Below are 11,841 nucleotides of genomic sequence, written 5' to 3'. Positions count from 1 at the left end.
TCGAATTTTCAATCACTCAACAAAGAGTATGAGATGCTCTCAAGTCTCAACTCTCAACATCTGCACAGCAAGATGCAAAGTGTTTCATCATAGCTGACTCACTGAGTGCAGTACAAAGGCTTATGCAAACCTGCATTATGACTTCAGTCCCTGCAGTAGTTCTGATATCAAACTAGCCTCTTGCAGTTCTATTCTGAGATTTGAATTTTAAGGTCAATCTCCATGCTAATCCTTGAATCTTCAATCACTCAACAAAAAGTACGAGATGCTGCTCACTCTCAAGTCTCGATATCTGCACTGCAAGATGCATGCTTAGTACTAGTAGCATACCACAGAGAAGTGTTTGTTTCCAAAAATTCAGAGTTTTGAAGATGGTTGCTCATCACGAAGCTAAAGTTTTGAGGCACATTGTCGGAGCTTGGAAGTCATTTTGTGGATGTGGAAAGACATCCATCTTAAGTAGTCTTTAACAAAAGAAAGTGTTGGTCCAACCAATATAATCAGCATTCAGCAACAAAGCTCTTTTGAATCATGAATATTTACTAGTTTTTGCTAGGATTAGCCTGTGCATGTGTAGAATGGCAACACATGAGCACACCATGAATGTGACATAATTGAAGCAGTTGATTATAACTTCAACATTTTAAAATTCATGATTCCTTTCAATCCTCAATTTCTTTCTTGTTTTAACATGAACATAAATTCGATCTAACATGATTTATATGTCGGTTTAGAAAAGTGTACACCTTAAAATATGAAAGATAAACACCTCAAATGTATTTTCTAAACTTAAAAGATGAAACAATAGGTCTTTTAATAGCGTTGACGAATTTCAACAATTAAAGTTAAACATGGGCTATATAAGAAGGCTCTCATATTATTTAATAATTACCTTATTTATCATACTTTACACAAATTTTCTGATTCAAATAAAGTTGAACATACGGTCCGAGACGCGAAGACGTATTGTCGTGTGTCTCACGAGTGTCGGTGTTCGACACGCTGTCACAACAGTTGGATGAAGTGTCCATGTATCCTAGAACATGGACAATCATATTAATAGTTTTATATCAAGGATTCAACATTATTTATTTATTTTTAGGGTATCTATCTACTCATAAAAACAAGATTAAACAATGGATCACATTAAGGTCATTAACAATGTTTAACTTTTGTGACTCAATCAACATTAAAAAAAAAAAAAACGAAAAAGAAGTGGGCTTGTTGGGCTTTAATATTAATGGGCTATTACATTGGAGTACCCAAAAACTCACTCTCTCATCTTCTCCCACTCAACCGCTCTCTTTCTCACCGTTGGCGACTGACAACGGCGGCCGTAACTTCCGGCGGCGATTCACCGGAAATTCAATCTTCAACCTTCAATCTAAGGTATCTTCTTCAACACATCAAATTTCTGGAAAAACTAAATCAAAACGTGAAAATGATGCGCCAATTGTGCAAAAATTCACATTTTGATCTGAATTTTGGTGATTGAGGTGCGATTTTATTGATTCTGGATTTTTATTTCGATTTCTAGGGTTTATTTCGTATCAATTTGTGATTTTAGTGGGGTGATTTTGACGATGATGAGAGAGAATCAGTGGTTAACATCAATGGCGGAATCAAACGGAATCGTAGTTATTGTAGTGACTGTGTTAACATTGATTCTTGTTCGATTGATGTATGTTCTTCATCGATGCGGCAAATCATTACGACCTACTACTGTTAAACCACTGAGTACTCTCATTGTTCTTGGTTCAGGTTAGCTTATTGATCTAAATTTGTTAGAATTGCTAATTTAAAATAATTAATTTTCGTAGTATATCTGAAATTAATGTGGATTTTTGATATTTTTCTTCAAATTTTGATTCATATTGTATGGTTAGCTGATGATGATACAATTGGTTCTAATCAATTTGGCTGAATTTGGATTTTTATTCTTTGGAATTAAGGCATCAGGCATAATTTTTGTTTGAATTAATTTTGATTGATTTGTAATATTCTTTACCTAATTATATGCATGTATGTCTGCTGTTATGCTTGAAGGTGGTCACACCGCTGAGATGATTAATCTCTTGTTGGCGTTGCAAAAGGACAGGTTTATGCCGAGATATTACATAGCTGCTGCTACTGATAATATGAGCCTGCAAAAAGCTCGAACATTCGAGAGCTCCTCAGATAATGAGGTAATTACATTTCTGCTGCAACTGTTTCCTGTTTTCTGCAGCTTACTTTGTGTTATACTTTCCATCATAAGGTCCACTCATGAACATTTAATTTTGTAGTATACCTGATATTGAAAGTAGCACTCTCATAAGTCCAATGCCACATTTTATGGTCGTTTCATATATGTCGTTATGGATCATGTTGCTTGCTTCTTCTGAGATTAGTGTACTAACGCAGAACTGGGATTAGACTGTCAGGATAGACTCATTAATTGGGGTTTTAACCAAACATATTATAGGTTTTATGAAAAGTTCTTTTTCGTTGCAAACAAGTTCAATGGCTGAATTGCAAACTCGGCATTCTGTATTTTCCTGTTCTCTGTGCCTCTGTGGTGCTAGGGACTTGGGGCTAGATTTAGGCTAAATTCTCCTTTTGCAAATGTTAAGCACTAGAAAGCTGAAACCCTAATCAGTTATCTCCTGTGATTATCTATCTTTCTAGGCTCTCTCATCATCATCCACGTCAATGGCTACTTGTAGGTTTTTTTATTTTATATATATATATACTCAATAGTGTTTTTATTTTTTCCTTTTGTGAAACTTTCCAAATTTGGATGTGTGTAGTAGACCTTCACTTTTTTCTTGAAAGCTTTTTCAGAACACCTCCTAAGGTCTATTCCTTTCGGTCATTTGGCTTTGTGATTATTTAGTGATTTGAATTCAGAGTTAGTTTCAAATCTTTGCTAGAGGTTATGTAATTTACATTGTTTATTGGAGAAAGTTGGAATGCAAAATTGAGACTTTGGTAAGAGATTACAAAATTCACAAGAATGAGTACGTCTCATTAACATTCATTTTCATGAATTGATCATGCAAGGATGCTTATAGACAATTACCATGTGAGAACTGGAATTGTGCAGGTTACCTCTTTTTCAATCTTTGCTATTAAGCACACTGGTGGATAGTGTATGAGCAATAGCAAATTTGAAGGTTATAATGATGTAGAAAGATATAGAACTTCTCAGTACTTATAATATCTAAGAGTTTTTATTGGATAACTTTCTTGCTGAAGCACTGGAAGGAATTCATTAGGCTTATAACTACCAAGGAAAAAGGTGAATGCATAAGCTCATATAAATTTTTAGGAGTTGGCCAACAAGATTATTCTTTGGAGGGTGCTTTATGAGCAAGCTTTTATTTTATTAGTAATGTGTTTATCAAATTACAGCTGCTGCAATGTGAAACCTTAAGTATGACTGTTAGCCATGATATTACTCGTTAGGAAAATACTTCACGAGCGAGCTTTTATCGTAGTAGTAGTGTGCTTATAAGGATGTGATTCCTGCACTGTGAACGCAGAGGTATGATTGATTTGGATGTGATCTCTGTTTCCGAGTGGTTGGATTATGAACATGTGAATATTGGTTACTCCGTATGTACAGTTGAGTTAGATATGACAGGTATGAATATACTGATGTTGTAGCCAATAGCATGGGTTTCATGTGATTTTTTTTTGTGGAAAGTCATTATTATTGGTTGAGTTTATGATTTGTGAATTATAAAATTATATGAGTTCATGGGGATAACATGTAGATTTTGTGGTGAGGAGTGTACTTTTACATGTGGTTGTTTCTCTCTGCCTCAATGTGCTTTGTTGGGAACAATGTGTTTGATTTGAATCTGGTTGTAGAAGTTATGTTGTATACTGCTCACTGCCGTGTGAAAGTTTTACTTAAGGGCATCACTCTTCCCATATTTTCCTTATATAAGCTGTACATAACTTGCTTTATAATTAGCATTTTGTTCTTTTGGACTTGGTGGTCTACCAGTTTAAAAAAAGTGACTTGGTGGTCTAACCTGCTGCCCTCTTCGAGACCTTGAGATGGTCTATCAATTGACCGCATACCTTTATTAAATCATGAAGATTTATCACACGTCTACATGACTATTAACTGCTGTATTTAACGTATGTGGCGTAGTGAGATTACAGACTTTTGCCTGATTCTGATTTCATTGCAGAATGGGATGAATGCAGCACAGTACATGCAGATATATAGAAGTCGAGAAGTTGGTCAGTCATATATAACTTCTGTTGGGACAACCCTGATTGCCATTGCTCATGCACTATGGTTGATGATTAAAATCAGACCTCAAGTGGTATATATCTATTCTACCCTCACAATTTTTTTTTAACAATTATAACCTGTGTTATTTATTTATAATTGATGTATTGTTTTAATGTTTTCTGCTAGATTCTCTGTAATGGCCCTGGAACTTGTATACCTTTATGTGCAATTGCCTTTATGTTTAAGGTGAGCTCTTTACTGGAACTGTATCAAAATTGTGGACTAATAATCATATTGTTCTAATATGTTCGAGATTTATCAGATAGATTCTATTTGCTACTGCAGGTACTAGGGATAAGATGGTCATCAATATTCTATGTGGAGAGTATTGCAAGAGTAAAAAGACTCTCTTTGAGTGGTTTGCTGCTCTACAAACTAAGAATTGCTGATCAACTTTATGTGCAATGGCCTCAACTGCAAAGGAAGTATCCTCGATCCATTTATGTTGGTTGTCTCATGTAGCTGGTTGCTGCATGATCATTTGTGTAGACTACTGATATTTATCTGATGTAATAGAACAAGTCAAATTTTTTCACTAAATATACTAGGTAAGTTGGGTTTAATGATATGTTTTGTAATCATCTCCCCACCCTTTTTACTTTGATATAAAGGGGCCTAAGGGCTCTACTCGTTTTGTACATCCTCTGTCCTGAATCCTCCTGATTACTAGCAATTATCTTGACATTGTCCAGTTTACCTATGTATACAATAGTATGTGAAACAAAGATATGCCATGGACTCCAAAATTCATTTGCATGTGGTGTGTATTTGTCCTGGCTTCTTACAGAGGCCTATTAGTCTGTTATGGTGATTAGATTGCCTTGGATAGTTGGATGTCATCTTTGCTGACTGGGTATATTTCCTGGCCCCTTGCAGATTCCTGTTAGTCATGTCATTGGATGTTAGCAGTTGCCAAACTGTGACATCCAACATAAAGTATTCAATGGAAGCTTAAGGGATCATTGAATGATCTGGTAACAGACCACTCAAATAATTTCTGAACTACAGCTCATTAGCAGAATAGTTCTGTTATTCTGTGTACTTTTCCTTAATTGGAATATGGAATCTATGTTATGTTGACATAATGTGCTGAATTTGTGCCATTTCTGCAAGTTTATGCCAAACATTGGTCATTCTGACTGCATTGTAGATTCCGCATAGTAGATAAGCCTTTTGCCTTCTAAAAGTCTGTAACACACGCCTCTCTTTTTTAAAATTCTTTTGTTGATTTGATAGAAGTTTATTCTTTCCCCTTTCTTCATTTTGCCCCACAAAATAACACTTCTATTTTCCATGCATCAATGTATTTCCTAGTCTTGTACATTTCTTTTTCTTATAGACTTTATCTGCTCTCAGAACTTGTGTATTATGTACTAAAAAAGAAAACAGAGTATTTTTCCTGTAATAATACGCCAGAAATCTGTAGTGAGATTCTGGTGTTTCCTAGTCAGAGTAAGGTTAAGGGATGGAGTCTCTTGAAGATGAGGAGTTTGATCTCAACTGGGTTTGCTGTCTTCTTGATGATATACCAAGCACTTGTTGTGACTCTTCTGCCATGCAGCCTGACATTCCTTTGCCTATTGCTCGATTCGATTCTTTTCCCAGCTCCACCTTCCTCAGGTTTGTTCACTTTATCCATTTTATTAGTACCATTTCTGTTCAAATTTTGTTTATCAGCTGACAGAGTAATTGTCAGTTTGGATCAGAATAATTTTTTGTTAAGTAGATATTACCAAGCTGAACTTTTTGTAGGTATAAAGTGTTTGGTCCTTGAGATGTATTTATTTTAGGCAATAGATTTGTATTATTCTAATATCCCGTCGTTCTGTTCTTCTGCACCATTGAGCTGTTCTTTGAATCAAATCTAGTTTTGTTAAAGCAATAATACTTTAGGGGAATGAGTTAGTTCACTTGAAGTCTGATTCAAGTATTGTATCTTGGGGATTATTTAGTTGATCTTATCACAATATGTTTGAGTATGCTTTCTTTTCGTCCTTCCAGTGAGGCTACTCAAGATTCCATCGAGAGTTTGTATGGTTTTGATGTCTGTTGCCGGAAAAGGTACCCAATCATTTTGTTAATATGTACCTTGATTGTTGTAATCATCGTCCTTTGTAATTATTCATAACTGCTGAATATTTCTTTGCCTTTCAACTCCAGAGTTCGTGTTGGATCGGTTACTGCATCAAGCAGCTCCAAAGCATGTCGTGAGAAACAACGAAGGGATCATCTAAATGAAAGGCATGTACAGTATTAAAATTTCAGTTTTTTTTTTTTTTTAATTTTTTTTTTAATTTTTTATTTCTTTAACATACCTTAATCTTTCTCAAAGTACTTATTACTATTTTGTTGGTAGGTTCCTTGAATTAAGTGAAATTTTGGAGTCTGGAACAAAACCCAAGTTTGACAAAGCCGCTATACTAACTGATGCTATTCGGCAAGTAAAGCTGTTACGTGAAGAAACTAGTAACTTAACCAGCCAAAATGGTGAATTAAAAGAAAAGATCAATGAATTGAAGGTTACGTCTCTTTTATATTTGGTTTCGATCTGTAAGAAAGAAAAAAAAGGATTGTACATAAGCCATAGGCTAGCCAACCTCACAAATCAGCTCTAATACCAAAATATACAGTATATCATTAGATTCGTTAATATCTTAATTGCATTACAATCAAGGATGTTGGAGTCTAAACTATCTGCACTTGTACTAATGCAGGTGAAGAAGAAAGCACTTCGCGGTGAAAAGCATAGGTTAGTGTCAGAGAAAGAGAAGCTGGAGCAGAGAATTAAGTCTGTAGCTTCTCATCCTAGCTTACATTTCCATCCTACTTCCGTTCCATCTTCATACGCTATCCCCTGTCAAGCAGTTGGTGGCAAACTGATGCCCCTGATTAATTACTCCGGTGTTCCCTTTTGGCAATTTGCACCTCAAGCTGCTTTTGATACCTCACAAGATCACGTCTTTCACCCTCCCGTCGCTTAAGCTGGAGCTGTTATCCGTTCCTTGCAGATCTTCCATTGACCTTGAAGTTAATGGTTAAATCGATCTCCTTAGTGTAAGGCTCTGTTTCAGGATGAAAGGATTAACAATGGATGATTAATTGTATTGGAGCGGTAGTTAATTCTGCTTAACTGATGAACTAAATTCGGTTATGCATTGATTGAAACTCTCTCTTTTTCATAATCACTTCATGCTCCAGTCATCCACACACATCTACACATAATTTTCTAAAACCTGACACATTAGCGCCACAAGTTTCTTCTTTTACCATTATAATTATATGTTCCTTCCTTCTCTTAATTCTTCAATTTTCTCATATTATACTTCATATCATTTGTGTATATTTATCTCTGTTTCACTTTTATTAACTCTGCGTAACATGACCTAGAAGACTGGTGTAGTTTCTTACAAGTTTGCAACTGGAAAACACTTGATTCCACCTTTTATCCCATCTTTGAGAAATTGTCACTAATAATAATCTTACAATCTTACAACTGAGAAGTACATATAATAATATAATCTGTCTTACAATATTGTAAATTATCCTCTATTATATAGTGAAATATAAAGTTTCCAAGGGAGAATTTTCCTTACAATTAGTACTTATTAAGAATTTGCTATTTCTAGAACATGTTCATCATATCCTAACCTTTAGCCTAAACAATATATCAAAATATATACTCGTTGCCTTTACACTATTTTGAGTTGGAAACATTAAACAATTAGGGGATACTAGTCTAGGCCAACTCATTAATCATTGTGTTCATCTTTGGAGGTTCCTACCGTGGATAAGGGTCAGTTATCGAATCCTTGTTCATTGATGAACGCGCAATCGTTCTCTCCTTGCTATGACGATGTGACTTAGTGTCCCCTCTACTAGCAACGGACGTGATGAATGCAGGACAAGAAGGCGCCGGAAGAGTAAGCGAATGGCTACTGAGCATTAAAACTATAAAGGACATTGTTGGTCGGTCCTCTGCCTTTTCTTGAACACACAATAAGCCCATGTGTGTGCATCTTATAATATCCCTCTTTGATCTTAAGGACAATGCTGGATCCACAACTTTCAAAGGTGTACCTTCTCTCCAATTTCGCCAAACCTACCAGACATTATAGTCAATTTTTGATAACATTAAGCTGAAGTAATTTTTACTTAATCTTTATAATTGCTAACTAATTAGTACTTCTTTAATTAAGTATTCGATATGTATATTACAATTGGGTTTTAAGGACCATAATAAATAAGCTATCCACTAAGAAAACGTAGTCTACAACTTTTTAGTTCCTAGGAAAACTTGAACACTTACAAAGTTTATTAGGTCCTCTGCATATAGTTCATTGGGAGAACCTCGATTCTTTCTACCAGTTATAATTTCGAGCACGAGTACACCAAAGCTGTAGACATCGGATTTTACAGAGAATAATCCATATAGTGCATATTCCGGTGGCATATATGCACTGCAAAGAATAAAAAACAAAATTTAGTATGAGATTTGATGGTACTTTTTATATTCAAGCAGAGATGGACTGAAAGAAAACAGAACCAGAAAAAAAAAAAAAAAAAAAAAAAAAAAAACAGAGGATGACAAACAATATTACACTTACTAGGTACCAACAATTCTGTTGGTATCTCCTTGAGTTTGGTCAACTTCAAGTAACCTTGCCGTGCCAAAATCTGCTATTTTAGGGTTCATTTCAGCATCAAGTAGTATGTTGCTAGCCTTAAGATCACGATGGATGATTCGTAATTGAAATTCTTCATGAAGGTAAAGGATTCCTCGAGCTATGTTTGCTATAATATTGTAGCGACTTCTCCAGTCCAAATATGATCGCTTTCTTACATCTGTTCACATCGATAATATAGAGGGTGTAAGTTATTCAATCCATTTATGTCATATAGTCTGATAAAGTAAACTATGATGCTATAAACTGAATCTATAGTCATACTCATACCAAACAAGAAATGGTCAAGGCTCATATTGGGAAGGAACTCATAGATAAGAAGTCTTTCTTTACGTTCGATACAGAATCCAAGGAGCCTAACAAGATTTCTGTGGTGAAGCTTAGCCACTAACAAAACTTCTGTCTTAAACTCATCATAACCTTGTCCTGAATCTTTTGCCAGTCTTTTCACCGCGACTTCTTGTCCATTTGCTAATCTCCCCTGGTTTCAAATAATAACATGAACATTAGTCTGATCTAATTGTACTAATAGACTAATAGTACATTATATTTGTTTCTAAATATATGTATGAAGTACCTTATATACAGTACCAAATCCACCTCGGCCAAGTTTGTTATCATCCGAGAAGTTGTTTGTTGCTAATTTTATTGTACGAAAATCAAATTTTAGAGACACTAAACTTGTACTTTCATCACTGTCATGTCCACGATGGAAAGCAGAAGCCGCTAAAATCAAAAGTAAAATAACAAAAGCTCGATCATCAAATGATTAGAACGAATATGATTGATATACATCCTAATCTCTGAAGTTCAAAATAATTTGCTTATTACCTCCAAATATTTTCCATGATTTTCGTCTTCTAAACAATAAATAGAATCCAATTGCAAGAGCAATTAGTATAGTTGTTGATACTGTGACTAGGATGGCAATCTTCCTCGTGTTGCTCCCGTTTCCTACAAAATCAAGTCGGAAATCAGCATACTTTTTCTGTTAGTAATACTTGCAAAAATATGACTTTTGTACTATGTACGAGTATAATTTTGTAATTAGTGTGACAGGTTGACACAAGCCAAATAACCCTTAACCGACGAGTAACCCCTAACAAAGTAATCTCTGAACGAATGAGTAACCTCTGGCTGACTTGGTAACCCTGACCGAGTGAGTAACCCTTATAACACTAACAAAGTAGCCCCATAATGGTTGGCTATACGGTCCGCCCAGCCACATATAAAATTTAGTGTTTATCATTTTATATATTAACAATAAAAGATATTAATGATTGTTAAAAAGAAAATAAATTAATAATTGAAAATGTGCATACCTTGTCTTGTTAAAAAAAAAAAAAAGTTTATACTTGTCTTGTCTTAAAAAAAGTTTGTATTTGAGATAAAACATTATTCATGGGATTTTATTAGATTAAAATTATACCTATAAGAATAATAAGATATCAACTTTTTATATATCTTAACTATTCATCAAGATTAAAATGTATATTAATGATTGAAATAATGCATTGATATTTAACAAGTGTGAAAATAAAAATGTTAAATTATTGAGAAACTCTTATTAGAGTATTGATAAAAAAAATACTTTGTGAAAAAATTGACTTACCACTAGGGTGGCTAAAATTTGTCGCGGGGGTTGGTGGTAGGGAAGGTGGTTGTGATGGTGGTGAGGGCAATGTCGACAAATCAAAGAAAGGATAAAGATCGTATCGGATGTGACAGCTAGGTTGCCTTACTCCACCACCTGGACTCACCATTAATCTTGCAATACCATCCGTTATGCACGTATTACAGGCAGTAGGGCTCAAGTCTGGTGTGCACTGCCCCAACCCATATATGGTCTGAAAAGCCGAAATATTGACATAATCTGTGGCAAATTTCTTTTGTGACCCTCCAAGTGCAGCATTAACCGCGATTTTGTCATTCATCATGTTATTCCTAAGCTCCATGAACCGGGTCTCATTGCCTATAATGTTCGCGGTCACATAATAAACTAGGTAGACTGAATCATCCATTGAACCAAAAAATGAGCTATTAGAGTACCTAACCATGCACTCACTGTACCAAAGCGTGGATATTTTTCGGTTAGGACATAGGTTAGGAAGGTCCGTCATGGTGGACATAGTAACACATTGTTGGCACGAGCTAGCGTTTAGGTCTCCACGACATAAGAAGTGACCGTAAATAGCCTCATCTTTAGCATTGCCGTTGTTAGGAACTACGGCTTGGTGGTAGCCGGCCGGGTTGTTGGTGGAATTGGAAGAGAGAAAATGGAAGAGGGTGTTTAGGTTGGTTGCAAATTGGCTAGTGTTGGCAAACATAGTATCGTTTGGGCAATAATAGTTTGGATAGCTTGTTGATTTGGAAATCATCATTAACATAATTAGCATATTGAATGAGCATAAAACTAATATTTGTCTAAATGTTTGAGCCATTTTTTTTTTTCCAGATTTGAGACCATCAATCACATAGATTGAATTATATTAAACATATGAAACAAAGTTTTCAATTTTTTTTTCTTGATGTAATAAGTGGGTCAAACCTTTCTATGGATAAAGTATTCGCAATTCGTTACGACGCGTTGAAAGGAACGAAATGAGTGAATGTGAGGTCCACCTTACTAATAAAATACTTATTAATATTTTTTTTGAAATAAAATACTTATTAATTTGTTACGTAGTTGGATGTAATAAAAAAAATAAACCGAAAGTTTGAAATTAAGTTGTGGGTTAGGTAGACCGTACCGTAGACTCGGAAAAATTCACCCGTATCATTCACTTATTTATTTAGTGGGTTTTATTTAGTCAACATCTTGTTTACTTTACAATAATAGTTACTCGTGAGTGGGTAAGTATGTCCATA

At 35.0% G+C, this 11,841-nt stretch overlaps 3 protein-coding genes across 3 annotated transcripts; 2 read left to right on the top strand and 1 right to left on the bottom strand.

The window, feature by feature from the left end:
- The first annotated feature begins 1,046 nt into the window (after nt 1-1,046).
- Nucleotides 1,047-4,987, top strand: LOC110693445 (UDP-N-acetylglucosamine transferase subunit ALG14-like). The gene is made up of 6 exons (XM_021870556.1): nt 1,047-1,389; nt 1,538-1,761; nt 2,047-2,186; nt 4,185-4,322; nt 4,418-4,477; nt 4,577-4,987. The coding sequence occupies exons 1-6, from the start codon at nt 1,241-1,243 to the stop codon at nt 4,751-4,753; spliced, it is 888 nt and encodes a 295-aa protein (XP_021726248.1). The 5' UTR covers nt 1,047-1,240; the 3' UTR covers nt 4,754-4,987.
- Nucleotides 4,988-5,336: 349 nt separating this feature from the next.
- LOC110693447 (transcription factor ILR3-like) lies at nt 5,337-7,618 on the top strand. The gene is made up of 5 exons (XM_021870558.1): nt 5,337-5,911; nt 6,293-6,352; nt 6,452-6,532; nt 6,648-6,810; nt 7,006-7,618. Exons 1-5 carry the CDS (start codon nt 5,757-5,759, stop codon nt 7,270-7,272), a joined length of 726 nt encoding a protein of 241 aa, XP_021726250.1. The 5' UTR covers nt 5,337-5,756; the 3' UTR covers nt 7,273-7,618.
- An 84-nt stretch (nt 7,619-7,702) lies between these two features.
- On the bottom strand, nt 7,703-11,452 carry LOC110693444 (cysteine-rich receptor-like protein kinase 7). The gene is made up of 7 exons (XM_021870555.1): nt 10,586-11,452; nt 9,805-9,927; nt 9,551-9,699; nt 9,244-9,454; nt 8,896-9,133; nt 8,598-8,748; nt 7,703-8,390 (listed from the first exon to the last, which is right to left on the bottom strand). The coding sequence occupies exons 1-7, from the start codon at nt 11,412-11,414 to the stop codon at nt 8,070-8,072; spliced, it is 2,022 nt and encodes a 673-aa protein (XP_021726247.1). The 5' UTR covers nt 11,415-11,452; the 3' UTR covers nt 7,703-8,069.
- Between the last annotated feature and the right edge of the window lie 389 nt (nt 11,453-11,841).

Source organism: Chenopodium quinoa, unplaced genomic scaffold (assembly GCF_001683475.1).
Source record: "Chenopodium quinoa cultivar QQ74 unplaced genomic scaffold, ASM168347v1, whole genome shotgun sequence".
In the NCBI taxonomy this organism is placed as follows: Eukaryota; Viridiplantae; Streptophyta; class Magnoliopsida; order Caryophyllales; family Amaranthaceae; genus Chenopodium; species Chenopodium quinoa.
Note: the sequence above shows the minus strand (reverse complement) of the source record. Positions and strands in the feature narration are given on the sequence as shown.